We start from the raw sequence: 23,494 nt of genomic DNA on the forward strand, positions 1-23,494 counted from the left end.
TAGCTCGGTTCAAAGCGACACAACAAGCTCATCCCCATGCTCAAAGAGAGGCTATGATACAATCTGATCAGCTGCGTTCATGTCGCAAAGAATATGTGATCTAACTTTTGTAAGAGAAAGAAAAGCTTGGATATATCATGTAAACCAAAATCAATCGGTTTGGCCAAAAGCCAAAATAAAATCAATGCTAGTCTTGTAGACTTTATTATATGGTAAGCAACATAACATCATTTATAGAGTTTCAGCCCTCTATTCAAAAACTAAGAGGCTCTCAGTTCTTCTCCACAACTTCAAATAGCTGTTATGAGAATTGTTATTTCTAATTTATAGATGTCAGTCTTATTGTAAAACATCTGTGATATGATTACAGTACGGTGAGTTAAATGTATAAGATGCTTATGGTGCATTCAGCATTAATTTAAAGATAATGCCTTCAGTCTTATGTTCTGTTAACAAAATTCACAACTGGTAAAGAAACCTGAATGCTTCAAATCACATCACGTGCTTCCTAATGTAATAATCATCTTCCATGCAAAACAAATCCAGCTTTCTTAACCAAACCGTTGTTCATGAAAAGGCCAAAAACAGTGCAGGTCCAATGAAAACGCTTCAATCAAACGAATAGAAGAAGGAGAAAACAGAATACGATTGTAACAAAGCTAGAAGCAGCAGAGGAGGAAGAAGAAGAAGCATAACCGGGCAGCCTTGGATAATCATCTGGAGAAGGCATAACACATTCATCACCATTAAACAAGATTCTCCTTGGAAACGCCCAACCTTCTCTGAAACTGAAGTTCCCCATATCCTTCTTTAACAACAACTCTGTTTGCACATTCCCAATCTTTCCCGCTTGAAGCAACACATCATTATAAAACTTGACCCCCCAAAACATCCCTGTGTCATCTGAAACAAACAACCAAGAACAAGATGTAACAATCTGAGGAAAATAAGTATTATTTTTTTTTAATAAAAAGTTACTTACTGATGCCGTTGTGGTAAGGTGTTAAGGACTTGTAGTTAAAACTGAAGACTTGTTCTACGCTTTTCAAGTTGGGATGAAGCACAACTAAGTTCCAGTCAGTGTAATTCTTCATCGTGTTGAGATTCGTTGCTGTGATCTTAACCCTCCAGTACTCTCTATAGTTCACTTTCACATGCCAGTGGATGTGTATGGGACACATATGTTTCGTACACTCCACCACAGGCGGTACTTCCTCCTCTGGATCATGTTTCTGCTCCAGATATGGCGGCATCTCACCAGGCCTGAACAAAGCCAGCAACAAGAAAGAAAAAAAACTCAGCCTATTGTGCATGACATTATGAATAAAAAATATTCTTAAATCATATTTACTTGACGCAATGGGAACTCGAGCAGCCGCAGCTACATGTAGGACAAGGAACAATGTTTCGGTAGTAGAAGGCAGATAGTGAAACGCAGCATTTTGGTGTTTGTGATGACCGAAACTGCGAGTACACGCACACTGCTTCCCATGTTGCTGCTCTCGACACCAACATACAACACCAACAGTCAGTGTTCTAAAAATCCGTGTACTAAAAACCGGTGTAGTCGGTGCCAATGCGCCCACCTAGTCGGCAAATAGTTAAAAGGAAAAAAGATTTTTGCTAATCGGCAAATAATTAAAAGCCAAACGATTTTTCTTAAGTGACTTTAAAATAACCGGTGTAGGCATTAATCTCTTATAAAACGTCTAACTACCGCCTAACGATTTTTTGAATATTACCAACAATGCATGTCACGTCCATATAAAATACAACAATATACTTGTCAAAGAATTATTTAGTGGAAAGAAGATGGGTTTCTTTACCTAGAGCTTGCGTTTTGCGACGACCCTTATCAGTACTATACTTAGTAGGAGCCACGGAGGTAGCATTGTCGCAACTATAACCCGAGACACCTATATCAAAGTTAGAAGGCATAGTGAACTCTCCAGAGTCATCAGGAAAGCTTCCGATGGTCATGTGGAAAACTGAGACGTGGTTGGTGTGGTCTTGGGACATAGAGGTCAAGACGCCTCCACGGCAGCAGTTGGAGACTTGAGAGTTGAAAGGAGATCCGGGAAGAAGGTCGACGATGGTTGGTCGTCTGAGACAGCAGTGAGGGAGTGTTCCGCTGGAGGCAAAGGCTGAGCAGTTGCCTTGCTCTGTAGTCTCGGCTCCTCGCATGTCCCATATCACTTGTTTGCTTTCCCAGTGCCAACTCAGCTTCCATCCTGGCTTATCAATGTGACGGTACTCTTGCATGTTCTCTAGTTTTACTTGTACCTAGCAACATTTTTGAATATTCTAATCATTAAATTGTACTTGTATAGATAATTAGATGTTTTGAAATCTGAAGTTTTACTAGTAAATAGCAATCAATATTTATAACTTATAAATCACTTGAATCCTCATTAAACGAGGGCTATATTACTAAATAATGGGACTTTACAAAACGTGAAGAGGTAAAAGATGAATCCAACTTTATAGGAAACAAAACAAACGACTGAGTAACTTCTTCCTCTAAAACTGAAGATTAGGACACTATTTAAGTAAATGTTATGTTTATCAATGTTTTTATTTTCTAATTTGTTATTTTATCTGGTGTATTTGATCATAAACCCATATATTCTAATACACATTCTCGAAGGCTCAAGCGGGTCCCATAATTAGACACATAGTTTTCTAATTTGTTATATCTCTCTATGTATCAAAACAAAACACATGCTGAAAGAAGAGTTACCGTGTGATGGCCAGGTGACGACAGAAGAAGATCCCATTTGATGGTAATTTTACCAAACGGATCCAAAGGATCATATCCATCTGCAACCATTTTTATCACTAATCATCAAAAACCCTTGCTGAAAAACAAATCAAATCAAATGAAAAATGTTATATTGAAAAAATGAATTCAAAATACTTACGTGAGGTTGATGAGATTGTGAAGAGAATGATAGTGACGGCATACACAAGGTTTAGCGTTGCACCCATTGTTGTGGAACAAAACAAACGATGAACAAACAAGAAGGAAAGAACCATGTCACGTCGAAATTTTCAGATTCCGATGACGAAAGAAATATGAAGCATTTTTATTTGGTTGAATCCCTTGAATTTTGATTTGGCTTTGGGAATAACAGAGAGAGAGAGAGATAAAAGTCTCAAGAGAATTAAGTGATTTAGTGACTGTTAGTGGTTGAACGAAGAGTTTTTGCATCTGTTAACACTCTTTAACTCTTTCCTTTCTATTTTTGGTTTTTACAATACTTATCTCTAGCTATATTATCTGCTAAATAAAATTGTTTTACCTCACAAATCAATGATACCGGCAGCCATTAATTCTATAAGGTTATATTTGACGCTTCACGTTATCTTCGTCGTGAGATGTTATTTTGCTTACGTTTAAATTGTTTTTCTGTAATTTTTGTTATGGAGTAGTAATGTAGTAATCATAATATTAAGTCATTAACCATAGTACACGATCCAGTTACTGGTTAGTAACGTTTTCGTTTGAACTACGTATAGATAGCTTTTGATTGATAATGCAACCAGAAAGAAAATCGTATGGTCGTCGATTAATTAATATAGAGAGAAGAGTTTGCTATGTCTCTCTCTCTCTCTCTATTTATCTCTGAAGACGTTGTCATTGTTATACACATGCGATTAAAAGTTTTGACCAAAGTGGGAAGAGATAAATTAAAGATTAAGAAGTTAATAAAGAGAAAGAATGTGTCAGAACAAGATGCGTTTTTCATGAGCGTCAACGTCAAAAAGGCTCTTTTCACGCGCTCTTTGGAGTTCTCGTTCGAAAACCATAATTAATGGTCGTAAATACGCCGTACTTAAAAGATTAAAGAATTAACTAACAGCTTTGGAAAAAGACAAACCAAGAATGATATATAATCCGGTTTGGTTTGATTTATATCTGTCTGAATGGTTTAGTTGGTTCAGTAAGTTTGGTCGGTTTTTTTTCTTCTTTTCTCCAAGCTGCCGATGACTAGTTCCTGAGGCGGCAGATAAGACAAGTCGGTGATCGGAGAAGTCTAAAATCATCCAAAAGATGCCGCAACCAAGCAAAGAGCCGTGCAAGAAAGAGGCTTGCGACATTCAAGCATGTCTCTCCAAGAACAATTTTCTTCCTCAAAGGTGACGACGACGACGACTCATTCCTTTTATGTTTCCGCCGTTTGATTGTTCACTGCGATCGTCTATAAATTCGATTTAGATGGGAAAGGATTGGTTTTTATTTATTTTTATTAAAGAAGATTCCATGGATTAGTAGATCCATCTAACGTTGTGAATTTAGTTTTTGGGAGTTTAGGGTTCATGTATCGATCATGTAAAGTGGGGTTTTCAGCTAAATTCCTTTCTCTTGTTAGCAAAATATTTTGATGCATTCTTAAGAATCTCTCAAACTGTGAGGTTTGGTTTGGAGATTATGGACCAATTTTCTGAGTGCTTTGTATTGGATCATACTCACTCTCTTTCACCCTATCAGTCCTCCTTGATGGTGTGAATGGTGACAAGTGTATGATGGTCAGGCTTTTGATTTAGATAATTTAATTATTCACCATCACCGCCTAGTCTGAGAAAATGAGAGAAGATATTTTACCTTGAATCTTTGTGGTTTCTTATTGTCAAATGACCAAACGAAGGCTGTTTTGTAGATGAGTCTATACTTATACCTTTGTCTTAGGATTGTATTAATAAGTTGGTTTCTCTTGAAGAGGAAAAAACGAATGCATTGTCACTTACCTTGGTTTATCAACATTCTGTGGTTGTCCAGGTTTAATCATTTTTTGTTATCTTGTAGCAAATCAAGTCAAGGCACTATACGGTTTCATAAAGAAGTGTGAACATAGTTAACTGATGATTAACAACAACCTCACTTTCTAAATGATAGTTTTCTACATATTGTTAAACACTTTGTAACAATATTGATGGCAGATTCAGATAGACGAAGTGTTATCAACCAAATAGTTTATGCTCTGATTAGATTATGTGTGGATTTGGAATATGCAGGTGCCAGACAGTGATAGAGAAATTACAGGCTTGTTGTGAGAAATGCAACAACGAGTCAACGCATTGTGGATCTGTATCTGCCCTCTTGAAGCAAATCAAGAAATAATGTAATACAAGGACGAGAGGGATGGCATCATCAAGAAGAGACTTGAATACACACATTTATTTACTCATTTCTGTCTCCTCTAATACGATATGAATATGTTTTTGTAAAAATTTGTCGTCACCTTCCAAATAAATAAAAAAACATTTTTTAAAAAAATAACGAGTTTCCACGTGGACAATCGTCTGCTCTTTTATAACGGCAGAGATATTTGCGAAAACTCTAATATCCGCCGACCATTTGCGAGCAGCAGCCATGTCTATAGCGACTCCTCTCAACACCACTCTACAGCGCTCGCCTCTTCCTTCTTCCCTCTCCGTCTTCTCTCCGATTCATACGACGACTGTTTCCGTCACCGGAACTCGCAAGAGATGCCTCAGGATGGTGACTTCATGCGTCTCCTCCCACTCTCAGAGCTCGGTTCATAACGGTGTCACCGACGCTGTCTCTGTGAGAAACCAGATTCGTCTCGGTCTTCCTAGCAAGGGACGCATGGCCACCGATACTCTAGATCTTCTCAAGGTGAGGTGTTATTTGTAATTCCGTTTTTAGCCTCTCCACAGAAAGCTTGAGGCCTATTTAGACTTTCTTGAATCATTTTTTATTTTGTTTTCTTGAAAGCTTCATTCTTTAGCAAAGTGATTTACAATCTCATTTGTTTTTATTTGCTTCGGTTATAGGATTGTCAATTATCTGTCAAACAAGTCAATCCGCGGCAATATGTTGCTCAGATTCCTCAGGTACACGCTTTTGTGATGGAGTCTCACAGCCAATGTCTTTTAAAGTTTTTATTGTTTGCTTCATGTTTTTTTTGTTATTTTATGATAGCTACCGAACACTGAAGTTTGGTTTCAACGGCCAAAAGACATTGTCAGAAAGTTGCTCTCTGGAGATCTTGATTTAGGCATCGTTGGTCTTGACATTGTTAGTGAGTTTGGTCAGGTATAATTACATGTTGAAGGTGTACTGTTTGAAGCTATCTTGTTTCACTTTTGCATCAGAAATGAGATGTTTTGAGTTTTGTTTCCAGGGAAATGATGATCTTATCATTGTTCATGAAGCTCTCAACTTTGGAGACTGTCATCTCTCCCTTGCGGTATGTTCTAGACTAAAGTAGTTGTGGCATTATCATTACTATAGATGATGGACTTCTTTGTGTGCTGTTTTCATATGATTTCAGATACCAAATTATGGGATATTTGAGAATATAAATTCTCTCGAGGAGCTAGCACAAATGCCTCAGTGGACTGCGGAAAGACCTCTACGAGTTGCTACAGGATTCACTTATGTATGTTGAGTTACAATATTTCCTTTCGTGTGTCAATTTTATCCAGAACGCAATTTAATTGTTTTGGAATAATCCAATTTGTGTTTGCAGCTAGGCCCCAAGTTTATGAAAGAGAACGGTATAAAGCACGTGACTTTTTCAACTGCAGATGGAGCCCTCGAGGCAGCTCCTGCGGTGAGATTTACTTTATCTTCATATCAGCCTTAAAGTTCGACTTATGTTCCCTTACTAAACTTCCATAAGGTGGCTTGGATTTGGTATGAAAATGTAGAGTACATTAGATGTTTCTGCAAGAGAGCTATCCTATTGAACGTTTACTCATGATTTCATTTCTGGAAGATTTGTAGCCGGCTTGTAGGGTCTTGTTTTCATCGATAGCTCTTAGTAGTCTGAGATGATGGATTGTATTTGTTGCTGAAAGAGATCACTATTGCGTGGAGTGTTTATTAACACATTGTTTTCTTGTTAATTAGATGGGGATAGCTGATGCTATTTTAGACCTTGTGAGCAGTGGGACAACTCTTAAAGAGAACAACTTGAAAGAGATTGAAGGAGGGGTGGTTCTGCAAAGTCAGGTTTGATGTGAAAGATATAATGGAGCTAATTATTGTTCTACACTTGGCAACCGTTGTACCAGAACATTTTTTCTTTTGTATTATCAGGCTGCACTCGTGGCAAGTAAGAGGGCATTGACTGAGAGAACAGGAGCACTAGACACAGTGCATGAGATTCTCGAGAGATTGGAAGCCCACTTGAAGGCGGCTGGTCAATTCACTGTATGTGCAGAGTAATTCTAATGTTTTTCGCATGATCTCCACTTTTTCTCTCTTTCATCCTATGTTTTCACTTCAGGTTGTTGCAAACATGAGAGGAACGGATGCTGAGGAAGTGGCTGCACGTTTGAAAACCCAACCATCATTATCAGGTTTGCAGGTAAAACTCGAGAACATTTGTTGTTCCAACTGAAGAATGGCTTCAATGTCTATCTGGTGTTTTTTTACTGATTGTAGGTGATGATAGTTCAGATAATTGTGCTTCTTTCGTGATGTGCAGGGACCAACAATAAGTCCAGTTTACTGTAAACGAGATGGGAAAGTATCTATTGAGTTCTACGCCATTGTGATATGTGTACCCAAAACAGCTCTATACGAGTCTGTGCAGCAACTGAGAGCGGTTAGTAATGTCATCTATCTTTACTCTTCATGTCTCATTACTATGAGATTCACACAAAAGTTAAAAAGTTATTAGCCCAAACCATCTTGCTTATTGTGCGGATTGGTGTTTAAGCTCATGTTTAGTTTTAGTGATATGTGATGGTTCATGAAATGTGATTGCAGGTGGGAGGTAGTGGGGTGTTGGTTTCACCACTAACATACATTTTTGATGAGGAGACTCCCAGATGGAGTCAGCTTTTGAGTAACCTCGGACTTTGATGCTGCTTTTACTTGGACAGACTTTGGTTTAGTCAGATGCATTTCAATCGTGGACTTTTGATATTTTCCAAGAAAAACAGATAGATGTCTCGTTTAAGTCTTTTGTATCTTCTTTCAGATCCAGTTCCGGATGATAGTTTAAGAATTTTATCGAAATTAAATTTCCACTTTTGTCTTTTGAACAATTCTTTTTGTACATTAATTAGCTCAACTCAAACCAAACGTAGTTGATTAGATGAAAGTCACACTCGTTCCTTTTGAACTATTCTTTTTTGATCTATGATGGAGTCTGCATAATACAATGAATCCTTTCTTGTTTACAGAGCTGAGACATGAGATGCAAAAGCTACAAAGCTTATCAGAAATATGGTTTATATAGTCTGGATCCTTCCCAGTAAACTATAGAACCAACAAGGGCTCTGCACTCTAATATGTACTAATATTACTGGATGTAATTTGAATTATATATTGACACATCCTATAGAGGGAATAATAACCGGACTACTGAAGCTTATCATAAATCTGTGAGGGCGGTCTCTCTACCCATTGTTACCTCCTGCGCAAAGTAAAAAGATAGATAATAACACAATTAAAACACAAGCTGCAAACTGCCAACAAAGAGATTATAGTTTACCTCTAGCTTAGAATCGCTGGAGAAGACACAGGTAGATGTGATAGCATGACCTGGCTCAAACAACCATCCTACAGAAAACAATCTCTGGCCATCTTTGCCATCTTGGAGTGAGCACCACAGGTCTTGAGGAAGCAATAAAAGATCCTTTTCTTCTCGCACAATCTCAACCACCTTCTCACCAGTAAATTGTTGAATGCAGCCCTGAACGAATGGATATACCTTCAGTTTTAGTAGATGACAGTTATTGAATAATGGATACACATAAGGTCAGGCCAACTCACGGAATCAAAGCTAGTGGTAGCAAGCACAGCTCTCCAAGAACCGGCTACGGCCGAAGCTGGTGTGGCAGGCGTAGAAGCGAACCCGGAGCTACGCGTGGCGCAACCTCCCAGCTGGTCGCCGTCCCTGAACGGACCATACCAAAGCTCACGGAAAACTTTGACACTGCGCAACGACAACATTGTGGTCTCTACAACCTGGAAAATCCTGACGCGGGACTCCTTGTCGTTTGGATTGACCAGGCAATGCTCCACCTCTAGCAGCTGGTTGTTGTTCCCCAGAGGCCCCCACACGGCGACGTAAGATCCAGAGACGGAATAAGAGAAGGATAAGGCGGTTGGACCGATGGTCCTCTGGTCGACGCTGTGACGGGTGGCGGCATCAGCTTCGCATCCAACGGTGGGGAGGAGTTTGATGGACTTGTAAAGAAAGGTGTGTGCGTTGGGTTGGGCAAGAGTGGGACACTGCGTCTGCCAGTCGAACACCTTCACTTCCCATTCTCTGTAGGCTTCTGGAACCACTGACTCGGGTAGTTCTAGCGGGTGTCCTTCGCGTGAGAAATCTGCTCCGAAACCGTCCCATTCGCCAGACACATTTTGAGCGAACTCCGACCAGGCTAAGAAGGAACGGACAGAGACAGGGTTTTAAAGAAAACAACCAGCAAACTCAGAAGCAAGAAAGATAAAAGATTCTTACCAGTGATAACAGGGGCAGGCTGGACATTATTAGAGGAACAAGAAAGAGGAGAGATTGTGGTTCTGTAACAAACTCCTAAACTGGAAGAGAAGGGAAAGCGGAGAGCTCTAAAGGAAGGCGGAGGTGCAGGTGTACGGTAGCTTCCTGAAGACGATAGCATCGGAACAGAGTGCATAATCATTATTGATCTCACAATGAAAGAAAGAGGAAAGTGGACTTTATCAAAGAAGAAGAAGAAAGATTTGTCAGAAAATAATTGACTCTAGACTTCTAGAGTTGGTGGACTAAACGAGTTCACCTCTACAACGTAACTTGGAGAAAGCTTACACAGAGTTTAGAGGAAGAAGATGATCTAACAAATTATTCTCATGAATGAAGAAGACGATGCAGAGCTCCTTTCTATCCCGTAACCACAAACTTCCCCTCATCCAATCAGCCATTGCCACGTAGGCTCTTCATCTGTAACAAACCTTGACCACAAAACTCATAGAAAATCATTCCCTCGTCCACTTCATGAAGTTTATTTCCTTTGATTTTTTGACAATCATGGACGTAGAACCATCGTGAACATTGTTGGATGTTCTCCAACATTAAACTCCTTAACATTCCAATATTCAGCACGTTTCAAAAGTTTGAGTCTGCATAACATTTGTCAAAAAACTCAAGAAAAAATTCCATCATAGATCCTTTTGAACTATTCTTTTTAATATAGAGTCTGCATAATACAATGAAAGCCACACTCGTTAGGTTCATCACTCAGGAAGAATCCATCTGAAGAATATAGTATCTCTATCTAGAACTGCCTGTGAACAAGGACCCATTAATTCTTTGACTCCTCTCACCACACTGTAGCAGAAAAAATGAAATTCTTCATGGGAATTCATATTTGACACGCGCAAGGTACAGACCAGATGCAGGAGCCATGGGTTTGGATGCAGACACGTCCTTGGCCTTCAGGATCCGTTCGACTGAAAGCAAATCATAGAGAAGACCCTTTTGTTCAATATTTTTGAAACCATTACTGTATATAACTCTGACAAGGGAGAGAGAGAGGAATATACCGTCTAAGACGGTCAATTCTCCAGTGCCTACACATTTCAGTACTGCTACAATCAGTCGAACCTGCACGTCATAAAAGATATAAAAACCACATGACTTTGAAAAGAGTATCTCAGATTACAAAATATGATGTACCAAGAGAAGGAAGAGACAATGGAATGGATATGAATCAAACCTGGTGGTAGAGAAACCCGCGGGAACGCGCTGTTATGACATAGCAGCGGTGTCGTTTTCTTATACCGAAAGTGTCGCCATTTGTAGTAACACCAGCAGTTTCGGTCTTGGGTTGACTGGAACATGCGAGAGGATCTCCATTGTTTGGGTTACTCCAAGTCCTTTCAGTGAGAGGTGGAAAATATGGAGTTGATGGTAGTTCAGTGACACTGAGTTCATCTAAAGATCTCACCGGTGACTTTGCCTGCAATAAATAAATAAATAAAAACACTCGTCAAAATTTTATCAAGTTTTGGTAAAACATCAATCTTACACTAGATATTTAAGTTCTACCAAACCACAAATTAGATTGCATTGATCAGCCTATTCTGAATGGGGTGAGGAAAAATATTCAATATAATCTATATTGGTAAGTGTACTAAATAACGAGAAGTTTAAACTAGAAGGTACAGAGACATTTGACCTGGCAACCAGATGCCCTGAAGGAGCTAAAATCATGAGATCCAACAAGAACTCTGCATGCTTCCTGTGCAAACAATGATCGACAACGGTCGTTAGAAACGTTTGGATCACACTGCTGATATTGATCACAGTAAAGGAAAAGCTTAGCAAAATAGAAGTATGTGAACCTGCATAGCTCGAAGATCTAGCTCCTCAGGAACATGCCAAGCACGGTCTTTTTCAAAGATGGATAAAGGATCCGGGCCCGATAGTAAGCGGTAGAAGTATCTACAGCGAGTTTCATGAAAACAATTCATTATTGTCAATTGAGGTCAGACGTCTTCGAAAACCAAAATATAAACTCAAAGTTAGTTAACACTCTTGCAGCATAACCTAGTGGTTCCATAACATGATCATCATGTACTTAAAAACACTGAAACGTCTAGAATAACGGAATCTTAGCTTCTCTAATGAGTGATACACAGAGAATACCTACGTGCGCTCCTTGGCCTTATATCTGGCATGGTAATTACTTGGGACACACCGAACATCAATCACCATAACATCACCTTCATTTTTCTGATTAGTTAAAACGTAAGGATATTTAGTGAGATATTCGGTAGTAGATTAGATCAAACTAGGTGAAAGGCAAGCACTTTTCGGAAAATACAGATCAGTGAAACTCTTAGCAAAAATGTAGACGTCAGGTAAACTTAGTTAACTTCACAAATTACATGATAACTTTATTAACATAACCATTGTATCCAATTGTTAACTTTAACAATAAAAAATGTAAATATTAACCTGTAAGAAATGGTTCACAGCTTTCTGGACGACATCAGGTTCATGAGGTGGTAACTGCATTTTAGAGAATAGGATTCAGTGAGAACGCTATTATATAACAGATGCAATCATGCCAAGAACATTATAAGCCACAAAATAAATAGCAGTGGGTGCAAGAAAAAGATATACCACTTCACCAGGCTTTCTTTTACTGACTCGTTCCACATCTACATGGCAAACGTTTGATAGCGCATGCACTCCTGCATCCTAGAGCCATAACAGTTTCAAACCAAAATAATGAGCACGCATATCATGAACCTAACTCTGCTACCTCTAATTCATTTAAAATCTTTCTGTAGATAGATGAAACATTTCTTTATTAATATGTGTAAGATTATTTGTTCCCACTAACAGATAAGGTTCAAGTTGCTCGGTGGGATGAAAAAGACCAAAACTTTTAACTCGGTTGCCAATAAACTAATCAAAAACAGCTCTCACCGTTCGACTTGAGCAGAAGATCTTAACTGGCTGTCCAATAAACTTATGAAAAGCTTCCTGCAATCGATCGTGAGATGTATCAGTTAAACTACATACGAATATGAACTCTTCTCCGTGGTACAAAACTACATACGAATCCTACTTCTCGAATCACAGGCAAACAGAGAATGAGAAATAAAAGATTCAACTAAGCAATGAATGATCCACTCAGAAAAATATTCACCTGCAGCACGCCGACGACGGTGCGGTACTTAGGCTGCTGTTGTGAGCCAAAGAAACGCGTTCCGACATACTCAACGGCAACCAAGTAACGCTGCACTCTAGGGTTTTCTGGGCTCTCAGACTCATGTCCTCCTTCCTCTTCTTCATCACTGAATCCATCGATCCTCGCAACCTTTGATAGCCTCTCTTGAGAAGCTGTGTAGTCCTCCCCTAGAGGATGCTTCAGATTAGGATCAGACATTCTTTCTAATCTCCCCGCAGATTATTTGATTGTGCATAAGGGTTTAAGAAGTTTTTGGATGATCGTTTATTATTACCCAACCAAAGATGTGTTTGGATGCTAGTTTAATCTTGTCATGTCCGTCTCAATGTTTTGTCGGAATTGGGCCTATTTAATCCGTAAAATTAGATTATATATTTGATGGGCTGAGCCAGGCCCGTGCAGTAGTGCAACGCATGGGCGACTCGTGAAAGCCCAGATAGCAAGCTACCTTAATGGGCTTTTTCCCTTAAAAAATAGAGTTAATATCGTGTGGCCCGATGGGCCACATATCAGATATTAAACTGATAAGAACAGATACTACACTTGATCTTAGCCAAAAGGCCGAGAAAGGTATGAATTAGAAGAGAAGCCCAGCGTCTTATTTATACCATCAGACTTCGAAGGCGTTCGCCTCTTACTCTCGATGTGGGACGTTTTAAAAACAAAACAAAACAAACCAAAGTGGTTTTACTTATTAATTAAGAGATTGTTGAATTTTCCTTAATTAGTTACAACACTGGCAAAAGAGTCATGGTATTAATTAAGAGATTAATAAAATTGACTTTGATTATTTTTCTTTTAGCTATAAGTAGATAAACGTCCTACGAATAATATAACTTAGAAACCCTAAGAGTTCCTTGTGCTCTAAGCATGGTGGGTTGCGATTGTATCAGCGAGATGCCAGATTCTTTGCTAACTCATATACTCTCGTACCTTCCGACCAAAGATACCGTTAGGACAAGTGTTTTGTCCAAGAGCTGGAGATTTGTCTGGCTAGAGGTCACTTCAGAACTGGACTTAAACGCCGTTGACTTCCTCCGTTACGAAGACTCCTCCTCCTTGGTGAGTTTATTGAACAACAGATCGTTCCTACGAAAGTTCAAGATCAAGTATGATGACTCTCCCCTAAGAATAAAAAGAAAGCGTGGTAGTGATTATTCGAAAAAGGTTAACAACACTGGCAAAAGAGTCATGGAGTGGATAGCTGAAGCGGTTCATCGCGGAGTTGAACACCTAGACGTAGTAAACAAGATCACATCTAGACGTGCTATTGATTTTATGCCTAAGTATCTATACGTGAGCAAGACGTTAGTGTCTCTGAGTCTCGTAAACGTAGGGCTTGAGGATCCCAAGTTTGAAGTTTCTCTACCTTGTCTCAAGAGTATATATCTAGACAACGTTTGTTACATGGGAGATGATGCTCTTGTGATTATGGAGAGGCTCATCTCAGGGTCTCCCGTGTTGAAAACTCTTACCACGGACGTTCCTGTCTTAAAGAAGAAGCCACAGCAAACCGTATTCAGAGAGGCGCCTTGGTGTTTGGAGCATGTCAAGATCAACAAACTGACAATGAAGGAGGAGCACTATGGGATTAAACTAGTAAACTACTTTCTTGAGAATTCGCCAGCCTTCAAGAAAATGACATCGAGCTTCATAGGTTCCCGTAATCAACCAAGGGAAGCTGGGATTGAAATTGTAAATTACTTTCTTGAGAATTCAGCAGCCCTCAAGAAAATTACATTGAGTTTCAGAGATTCTGATATGACCAGTGAGGAGGCGGAGAGCTACAAGAAGCTTCTTACATCCACAAAGCTTTCTCCCATGAGTCAAATCTCTTTGTCTATTTCACATGAGTAAATATATCTTTCATGAAAAGTGCAGTTACGCTTACTTTTTGATAAATAAAAAAGGCTTTCTAGGTTCAAGGCAAGACACATAGAGTCTATCTATTGGATGATAATGTACATTCTATATGGATTATTTATAGTCACAAATATCATGAATGAATGATTTGTTTATGAGTTTTGTGAAAATGAAATCTGCAAGCTCTCTCAAAACTCAAAAGACATCTGTAGATAAAATAAAATAAAAAGAACTCCCTAAAAAAGGAAAACAAAAGACAATCATGATTCCTGAACCAAGTAAAAACCAATTCACTAATAAATAGAAGATGAACTAAGAAGGGTGTCTCATCTCGGATTGCGAGTGTTATTCTTGGAGACAGAGTAGCCTCCTCTTATGGAGAGATTCTTGGTTTGATTGACAAGAGACTGTTGTGTTCTGCTCCAGTTATATCCTCTATCTTGATTCATTCTTCTCCTGTTACCTCCATTCTCATACTGATGCAAATAAAACACAAATACAGTTTTGGTTTTAGACAAAAAGAAAAAAAAAATGTATAGAGCAAGGTCATGAGCATTGTTTACATCGTAGTCTTTCTCTTTGAATAGATCCATGCGAAGAGTAGCTGGTTTATGCTCCTTCTTCAACCGAAGAGACTTCTCTCGCTCTTCATAAAAGTCCATGTCATCTAACAAAGACGTCACGGCGGAAAACTTCTTGAATATCGAAAGCATTTGAAGACCTTCTCTGAGTTTGATCTCTTGAGTATCCCTCGTATGAGTAACCGCCTTGCCCTCATTGTTGTGGAGTACGATATGGCATAGCTCCCAGTTAGGAACGTCTTTAACCACGTGCCATTCGACAGGGAAGAAGCCGCACCACTTGTCAACTTGCCAGAAATCTAAATCCTTGTTCATGTCCACGTATCCAACCATCTCTGCTAATCCCACAAACTGTCTACTCGCATTCACCTGAATCAAAAGAAAAACAAATCAATCATGGTTACTACTAAATAGGCCTGCAGTTATTCCAAACCGAACCGACCCGAAAAGTTCTCGGTTAGTCAGCTTAGAAAATTGATTATTGGTTCGTTAATTGATTAGTTTGGTTTTCTAAAAAAAGAAAATTCAAACGGAACCAATCCTAACCAAAATTCAAACCAAACTAACATAACCAACCAAATTTGAACCAAAATTAGCCTAAAATTTGACCGAACTAACCACAAACCAAAAACTTTGCTAAATATTTTTAAAACCGAACTAACCCAAAACCAAACTTTTTTACGGTTCACTACCGCAATACTTCGACCGACCCGAACTAACCGAATTCCGAACTAAACAACCCGATTTAACTGAAGAAACCGAACCCACAGGCATACTACTAAACCAGATAAAGGAAAGGAGACAAGAGACATCTTTAAGCTCACTACTCACCGAAAAGAAGAGGAAAATGGGACGTTTCTTGCCATCAACGAGTGTTTTTGCTTCAGCATCACGGTAAGCTGCATCTAGTTTCTTGTTCCCATTGACAGTGCTTGACCACACGGAGTATTTGATACTCTTGTGAACATCATCTTCGCTGTAGGACTTGATCACGAAGAATGTGGCATCCTCGTAGTCTGTCTGAAAATCCGGAAGGTTAAACATCTCTCTACGAAGATCCAAAACAAACGAACTGTTTTGCTTGAGCGATGATGATGATGAGTCAGAAGGAGGAGGATGAGTCTTTGCACTGGTTCTCGGACCGCATTTCATTTCAACCAATGAATCAGATTCTCCGTTTCTCTCAGGCTTCCTGTGTCCATCTCTGTGATCCTTGAAACCACTATTTGTGTTTCCATTACCGTAGTAACCGCTATATGGGACGGAGCTTGTCTTTTGATTGGCATGTTTTGTAAACTGTCCTGAGGCTTGTTTTCCCTTCAGAAGACATAAATAAAAGAGCTTTCAACCTCAAATTGTCTGGATAGAATGTACAGAAACTATAAAAATAGATACGAGTAAGTACCTTGAATGTTGGTCTGAACGCATGTGATTGTGTAAAGGAAGGAAGCTGACCATAAACATTGAGATTCCCTGGAGACGACACTGAAGTTTGAGACCAACAATAGCTTCTTACTGCTCGATCACCGTGCAGATTCGAATCTTGATAGTTATTATATGAACTGTTGTTTTTGTCACGGTGACTTGCCTGCAGAAAAAAATGAATAAGCTCGAGACATGGTACAATGTCAAACAATGAACTTACATATGAGCTACAAAAGCCAATGGAGAAAAAAAGTCAAACCTTTAGAAAATCAGTAGCATATGCTTGACCATTTTTATTTGGCTGAGAAGAGACTACACCAGTTCCTGAGAAACGCATCACAACACAAAACACAATCACTTGAAGGAAATAGCTATAGATCATTCTTGAAACATAACACGAATAATAGACTAGACTTATAAGGTTAATAATTAGGTGGTTCTATTACCATTATCAGCACATGCACTAACGGTCACAGATGAGGTAGTTGACCCTGTGACCATACGACTTGTGTCATCTGTTGGAGGAGACTGAAAAGATTACCCAACATAAAAGTAAGAAACCTTTGCCAGCAGGAGAATGAGAGATTCAGAATGAAGCTAAAAAAGATTTTGAATACCTCGTCATGTTTCTTTGGTGTAGAATCTGCAGCTGTTGTTACAGTTTGCAGCTCACCTAATAAGATTTCAAATACCTCATTATGTCTCTTTGGTGTAGAATCTGAATCTGTTACAGTTCCCCGCTCGGCTAGAGTTAATTATCAAGGGGCAAACACAAATTGATATAGCAACAAAAAAAAAAAAAAACTTAGAAAGTAAGACACCAACTTACATCAAAACTGTAATCAAGAATCTACTAAAGTAAAAATCAATCAAGTAAGAAAACACAGAGCAATTAAATTAAAAAGAGTCAGCAGAAAAGGATACAGTCCATAGCGTTCCTCTCAGTGGCCATTACAAATCTTCAAGATACACTGCAACCATTAAAGGGGAACCAAAAATATAAGGTTAGTATGGAGAATCCACGACTCAATTGATTTTTTTTTATGCTTGCTAATAGTCTCAGAAAATCCACAATTGTTAGATTACTTTAGTTAGAGTCCATGAGGTCTCAATTCCACAAAAAGATGATTATTTTGATCAAAGCTAAAACACTACCAAATAAAATTCTCTCCTTACAAGACTAGACAGGATGCTTAATGTCAATTGTCAGTTTTTTTTAGGACAAAAGATAGAAACTTCGACAGTTACATCTTGTCGCTCTGTTCTTACATAACTAAAAAAAACAAACTTTACATGAACAAAAACTATCAAACCCTGTCCTTTAACTTCACAATAACACCATTACAATTGGAGTAGAATGATTCAGAATTCTCCACGCGCTAGACAATTCAGTCACTAGTTTCAAACAAAAAGCATATACATATAAATCCAGGGGAGTCATGAGGAAAAGACCTGAAGAAAAAGGGAAGTAACCGACGAAGACGAGGCTAGATTCGCCGGAAAACCAACGGTGGAAACCGCTTGAGAACGGGAGGAAGAGGTTTAGGTCTGTGTGTGAAGTGTGTGGACTCGGGAGAGGGAAGTTATTAGCGTCGAGGAACGAACCCTTGCGTAAAAGGAAAACATCTGACGGCTGAGACTACTTTTAATAGCTTTTCACTGTGGATAATAGCTTGACCGTTGGATTCCCATGCTCTCAAATTGGGCCTCAAAGGCCTGAGTAAATCTCTAATTGGGCTTCAAATATAAACGCTTGACCGCTAGTCCATCTGTTTTCCTTGAATACAAATGGATACTCATAGTTATGAGTTATGACCACAAAGCATAACCTTAAACCACATGCATGCATGTAATGATGTATTAACGGACGAGATAGAAATCTGGTGTCACATTTTCATAAAATAAAATGAATTGTGGCTGATTATATGGTAATATCTAGTAAAAGTAGTGTGTATTTTCCTTACAACCGAAGCTTTTTGTTTCTTTTTTTCACTACACCATTGAAGCTTTGCTTTGCCTAGATAACGACGCTATGAAAGTTACAGTCAAAAAGAAAAGAAAAAAACAGCTTTGACTAACAAAATAACAATTACTCTGACAAATTATTAGGGCTGGATATTTTATCTATTAAATTTGATTTGATTTGTTATTCGTTTTGATTCGATCCAAAAATTTTGGATATCCGTAAATTTTCGAAGCAAAACAAATACTAAAAATTAATATACATTAAAATCGAAGCAAATTACAAATATTAAAATTTTGGGAAGCAGATATTTGTTCCGATCCGGCAATATATAAATACATGTATATCTTGATTAAATTTAAAAGTTTTAAATGTATAAAATTATATAATTATTATTCTAACATATGATTTGACAAAGTTTATTCATATCATTACTTATATAAAAGTAATACATAAAAATAAGAGAAAAAATTTATGACAATTATAACTTTTTCTTAAATTTCATGTTAGTATAATTGTCAACTAAGTTTAAAAAAAAATTACAAAATATGTAGATTCACTCTTTCTTTTAATTTTAATTTTATATATCATGCAAAAAAAATATTTTATAAAACAAATTTGTATCAATTTTTTTAAGATTATTTGTATTAATCAAAACGAATGATATATCCGTAAGTATTCGTAAATATATGTAAATATCTATTTTTCAGATATCTGTTTTTTCGAATATACATATTTTTTTGAAGCAAATCAAAAAAATAGATATATGTAACATACAAATCAAATCCGGATATTTGATATGTGCCATGCACTAGCAACGCATTTATTTTGAGTACTTATTAATTATTTGTATGAATTATATTCCAGAATAACGTATGTTTTTTTTTACTAACAGAATAACGTATGTTTTTCATAGTAAATTATAGGGAAAACATGATAAGATTCATATATACTAGATAGTTTTCCAACATTGTATTTAACAGTATTAATCTATTTTCCTGTTTTTGTCAAATTCTTATTATACTATATATATATCTATTCGGAAATTAGGTTGAATCCCGTAGAAATATTTTAAAATAAAATAATACGATACTATAATTTCATAATTTTGATGCAATGACTATTTGAGATTCTGAGCATGTAAAACATATTTTTTTGTACAGTGCTTTTTGTTACTCGCATGCATATTACTATATCGGAAAACAATCTTTTTAATTTTGATATAAAACTCCATGAAGGACTTTCTTTAAAAAAAAACTCCATGAAGTCGAGTATTATGTAGGATGGACGTGTCAATTTTAAAAAATGACTGTCTCTGTTATTCTTACGTTTTTATATTCTGTTGATTAGTTTTTTGCTTATTTATATGTCATTTAAATAACTCTGTTTAATATCATTATCGTCTGTTAAATTGATTTCTGAATCCCGGAAAATAACTCCACAGACATACGTGCTGATTCTAAAATGAGCCGTGTATTATATAGCATAGCTTTCAGACTTCATATGAATGGAGCATAAAGAAGAACCTGCATTATTTATGTAATGCTTTCTTTCATATTTCTAACCCTATTCACATGTATACAGTATACCTCTGTTGATATTGTAGATGATCTTTTTATTTAGTATTATTATTATGTATGTAACACCCATCACATTGAAATGTTAGACACATTTGTTTTATTATCCATGACTGATTCGGTAAGCTGGAGAAACTTCTTTAGGACTTAACAAAAAGAGAAAGAAGTAAAAGAAATGGTTCAGATGAAAATGGCCAAGAGGAAAAGAAAAGCTAAAGAGAGAAACTAGATCTTGTTTTTGGGTCCGGCGTACGGCCGGCGCGTGAGCGTTCGTGCCGTCGCCGGAACCTTTTGTTCTTCCGAGAGAGATAACCATCCCGCTTCTCCTTCGATTCCTCTTCACGACCGCCTTGTCGGAGCTCTGGTCCAGTCCCATCCATCGGTGACAACTCGGGGAGTTAACCGTCATCTTTGGTGGTGTTACGGTTGGAGTAACGACGCGATTGTGGGGAGTTTTTGGCGTGGTGAAGTCGGTTTTTTAGTTTAGGTTCCGTTTCCGGGAGGTGGAGGCTTATACAGCTCCATCGCCGCCGGTCTTGTTTCCGGGAGGCGGAGGCTTCTTAAGCTCTGCTATCGCCGGCTCTAGTCTCCGGGGGGTAAAGGCGTTCTGGGCCTTGCGTCGCCGGCTCTGGTTCCCCTAGTACTGTTTTAGGGTTTCGTTTGTATTTTGGGTTTGTCTTGGTTTATTTGGGTTTGGGTTGGAGTTGATGGATGGAGGAGCTCTCGTCTGAGGACGATTGAAGCTCTCCGGTGATAAAGGGTGATGTCGCGGCGAAGCTTTCTTCCCAGTTTTAGTGATGCATGGAGGCGGATGAGATCTCGGTTCACCGATCGATTCTCTCCGAAATAGAACATTCTTGGGTGGAAAGAGCTTGCGATGAGGAGTTTGTGAAGCTAGTGAGTGCTTCTGTGTCCCGGTGTATTGTCTCACCGGCGGTATCTTGAAGCGGAGGTGCGGCCGCGGAGCGAAGCGGTTGAGCCGCATCGAGTAAAGGATCTAGGGTTTTATGGATGTGGGCCTAAAGTGTAAGATTTGGGCTTTGTAATATTCTGGGCTTGGCCCTTTAATCAATAAAATTTTAGATGGAAAAAAAAAGAAAAAAAGAAAAGAAAAGCTAAAGAGAGTGAATAGAAAAGAGAGGTCACATGATGGCCTCTTTTTTGTCATGAATGATCTGTGACTATTGAGTCACAAAAGCCAAAAGCTCCAATTCTATTTTTTTCCTACATTAAAATCATTCCAACTTTTGAATTTTGCTTTGCTGTATGTTCACCTAAGCCCCCACTCTCCTCTAAATGCCAAATTTTCTTTATGATAATTAGGTCCCTAATAATTGTAACAGATTTTATTCACCAACTCCTGTTATAATAACTTATAGCACCAACATTCCACAGTCAATTTTTGAAGCAAGCATCAGTGATATTTTTAATTTTTATAAAGTAACAAGACTATTTTTATTGAAATTAAGTATAATATATCAACAAAGGGATGTCACTTAATTAACACAATTAGTAAATCATTTTACAATATTAATTTTGGATATATTTTCTGATAACTTGGTTTGAAACACTTGCTCAGGTCATTGAGCTACATGAATATTATACTTATTTATAATCAGAAATGTGTTTGTGTACTTGATTTGATTTCAGTCATATTTAAGTATAGTAATTTTCACATGCTTATCGCTTTCCATGCTTCAGATTGATTGTATTGTTTTAACCTTATTAGAAGACAAAAAAACACTAGTCTCATGTGCATGAATATTAGATAGGCCTCTCCGCTTTTGCCGCAGCTAGTTAAGCTATTTTTCTTTCTCTGAATAATTGTTTCTCCCATAATTATTCTGTTTTGATAAATTTATTCGATTGCGGTAGATTTGGACCATCATTGCCCACATGTGTTGAACTTTTTCATAATTTCGAATTCCTGAAAAGAATGTATTTTAATTATATTTTCACCTAACTTGTAAGGTTCAAGTATTTTTTTACTAAAATTTAATTTAGTTTTATTTTTTAAGAAAAAGTTTAATTTAGTTTGGTTATACTTATACACACGATAATAATATAAAATCATGTTCAGTTAGTTGTGTATAAATATAATTTTTTATTTTATCCATAATGGTAGAAGATGTCATCAGGAGATAATGCACTAGAGCTAATAGGTGAAGTATTTTAATTTACAACCCGTTAAAATAACTGAACCCTGACAAACAAGAATATACATGTTAATTAACTTTAATTAGGTTATATTCATGTTTTAAAAAATTAAACCTAAATCTAATGAATGGTGTACATTTTATCTTTGGTAAAAATGTGTGAATCTCATCAGAGAACTCAGAAGTTCAAACTGCGTGACTCATAGTATTAATTTTTTTTATAATTTGACTCGTAGTATTAAATTATTCATATCATTAAATTCTTGGAAACTTCTAAGTTTTCTTACATTAGATTTAAAATGGTAATAAGAACCGGGTCCGGTAACCTAAATTTTGTTAATGTGTGCTTAACTGAAAAGTAAGCTAGCTGTACATATATATATTAGAATGTTACCTTTATTATGCGATCTGCACTTTCACTGGTATCACATCTATAAACGAGTAAAGTATTAAGCAAGTTCATACGTATATATTAACATGTCAACACAAAATATCACATTAAAGATACATGATTATAGTCTTATCGCGCGATGATGCTACATCGCAGCAGATCTATAAGTATATATTTCCAGCAGTGTCGGAACATAAAGAAACTGAACATCAGAGACAAATAAGTCTAGAAACATCTATGTTGATACTTACTCACAAGTCACAACCTTTCCTTTTTAAATTACTCTATGGAAAGTAAAACCTTTAGCATGCGAGTTATTCCCCCTAAATAATTAAGCTTTAAGAGTATTCCATTTGCTGTTAAAAATGGTTTTTATTTGATTTATTTTCTTAGTATATATGCTATTTATTTAAGGCCTCAAATTGCTGCTCGCACAAATAAAGCGAATATTAGTTGGTGCACTTGTTAATTATAAAATTTAGGTTGCAGACGCAAAGAAAACAAGAACTTTAGCTAGGGTTTGCATTATTATTGAGCTTAATTCACCTAAAGATTATTGACATGGAAGTTTTCTCGTAACATATCACCATCTGCATATCACGTATGTTCTTGCAATGCAGGTATAGTGCATACATAAGAATGGAGCTAATGAGTACATATTTCGTACATCCGCACGGTTAGCATTTAAAAACTTATATAACTGAGGATTAATTAAGCCATTGTCACGTTGCGAATTAACTACTTGTGTTCCTTTCTATTTTCAACTTGAATGAGAACCATTTAGCAAAAAAAAAAGAGAGTAAAATATATTTCCGTATACAACTAATTAAAAGTGGGTTTAATTATCATCCATCATCGTTTCCTTGGTT

General features: G+C 37.4%; 7 protein-coding genes and 1 non-coding gene across 10 annotated transcripts; 3 read left to right on the forward strand and 5 right to left on the reverse strand.

Moving 5' to 3' along the window:
- Positions 1-144: 144 nt before the first annotated feature.
- On the reverse strand, positions 145-3,416 carry LOC106346245 (COBRA-like protein 6). The gene is made up of 6 exons (XM_013785513.3): positions 2,922-3,416; positions 2,741-2,820; positions 1,827-2,283; positions 1,352-1,496; positions 983-1,263; positions 145-903 (listed from the first exon to the last, which is right to left on the reverse strand). Exons 1-6 carry the CDS (start codon positions 3,034-3,036, stop codon positions 614-616), a joined length of 1,368 nt encoding a protein of 455 aa, XP_013640967.2. The 5' UTR covers positions 3,037-3,416; the 3' UTR covers positions 145-613.
- Positions 3,417-3,741: 325 nt separating this feature from the next.
- On the forward strand, positions 3,742-5,278 carry LOC106346249 (cx9C motif-containing protein 4). Its single transcript, XM_013785517.3, has 2 exons — positions 3,742-4,140; positions 5,017-5,278. The coding sequence occupies exons 1-2, from the start codon at positions 4,055-4,057 to the stop codon at positions 5,120-5,122; spliced, it is 192 nt and encodes a 63-aa protein (XP_013640971.1). The 5' UTR covers positions 3,742-4,054; the 3' UTR covers positions 5,123-5,278.
- Position 5,279: 1 nt separating this feature from the next.
- LOC106346246 (ATP phosphoribosyltransferase 2, chloroplastic) lies at positions 5,280-8,023 on the forward strand. Its single transcript, XM_013785514.3, has 11 exons — positions 5,280-5,641; positions 5,800-5,859; positions 5,948-6,061; positions 6,150-6,215; positions 6,300-6,407; positions 6,498-6,581; positions 6,881-6,982; positions 7,070-7,183; positions 7,260-7,340; positions 7,461-7,580; positions 7,745-8,023. The coding sequence occupies exons 1-11, from the start codon at positions 5,375-5,377 to the stop codon at positions 7,838-7,840; spliced, it is 1,212 nt and encodes a 403-aa protein (XP_013640968.1). The 5' UTR covers positions 5,280-5,374; the 3' UTR covers positions 7,841-8,023.
- A 48-nt stretch (positions 8,024-8,071) lies between these two features.
- Positions 8,072-9,869, reverse strand: LOC106346247. 2 transcript variants are annotated; one of them, XM_013785515.3, is made up of 4 exons: positions 9,450-9,869; positions 8,756-9,369; positions 8,475-8,675; positions 8,072-8,396 (listed from the first exon to the last, which is right to left on the reverse strand). In XM_013785515.3, exons 1-4 carry the CDS (start codon positions 9,628-9,630, stop codon positions 8,355-8,357), a joined length of 1,038 nt encoding a protein of 345 aa, XP_013640969.2. In that variant the 5' UTR covers positions 9,631-9,869; the 3' UTR covers positions 8,072-8,354. The 2 variants fall into 2 exon arrangements, with proteins under 2 accessions (XP_013640969.2, XP_013640970.2); XM_013785516.3 differs by having other exon boundaries at positions 9,525-9,810.
- A 144-nt stretch (positions 9,870-10,013) lies between these two features.
- On the reverse strand, positions 10,014-13,214 carry LOC106346244 (tRNA pseudouridine synthase A-like). Of its 2 annotated transcripts, none has more exons than XM_013785512.3 (10): positions 12,628-13,214; positions 12,405-12,461; positions 12,096-12,173; positions 11,928-11,981; positions 11,620-11,702; positions 11,312-11,411; positions 11,146-11,208; positions 10,684-10,926; positions 10,511-10,571; positions 10,014-10,417 (listed from the first exon to the last, which is right to left on the reverse strand). In XM_013785512.3, the coding sequence occupies exons 1-10, from the start codon at positions 12,865-12,867 to the stop codon at positions 10,320-10,322; spliced, it is 1,077 nt and encodes a 358-aa protein (XP_013640966.2). In that variant the 5' UTR covers positions 12,868-13,214; the 3' UTR covers positions 10,014-10,319. The 2 variants fall into 2 exon arrangements, with proteins under 2 accessions (XP_013640966.2, XP_013640965.2); XM_013785511.3 differs by having other exon boundaries at positions 12,405-12,468; positions 12,635-13,213.
- LOC125576018 lies at positions 13,048-13,243 on the reverse strand. The gene has a single exon (XR_007314554.1). It is a non-coding gene; the product is annotated as a U2 spliceosomal RNA (small nuclear RNA).
- Positions 13,244-13,457: 214 nt separating this feature from the next.
- LOC106349717 (putative F-box/FBD/LRR-repeat protein At5g44960) lies at positions 13,458-14,806 on the forward strand. Its single transcript, XM_013789689.2, has one exon. It carries the CDS (start codon positions 13,540-13,542, stop codon positions 14,524-14,526), a length of 987 nt encoding a protein of 328 aa, XP_013645143.2. The 5' UTR covers positions 13,458-13,539; the 3' UTR covers positions 14,527-14,806.
- LOC106346243 (YTH domain-containing protein ECT1-like) lies at positions 14,619-18,151 on the reverse strand. The gene is made up of 9 exons (XM_013785510.3): positions 17,991-18,151; positions 17,463-17,509; positions 17,156-17,283; positions 16,985-17,066; positions 16,798-16,862; positions 16,519-16,701; positions 15,945-16,430; positions 15,096-15,482; positions 14,619-15,008 (listed from the first exon to the last, which is right to left on the reverse strand). Exons 2-9 carry the CDS (start codon positions 17,488-17,490, stop codon positions 14,859-14,861), a joined length of 1,509 nt encoding a protein of 502 aa, XP_013640964.2. The 5' UTR covers positions 17,491-17,509; positions 17,991-18,151; the 3' UTR covers positions 14,619-14,858.
- Between the last annotated feature and the right edge of the window lie 5,343 nt (positions 18,152-23,494).

This window comes from Brassica napus, chromosome A6 (assembly GCF_020379485.1).
Source record: "Brassica napus cultivar Da-Ae chromosome A6, Da-Ae, whole genome shotgun sequence".
NCBI classification, from domain to species: Eukaryota; Viridiplantae; Streptophyta; class Magnoliopsida; order Brassicales; family Brassicaceae; genus Brassica; species Brassica napus.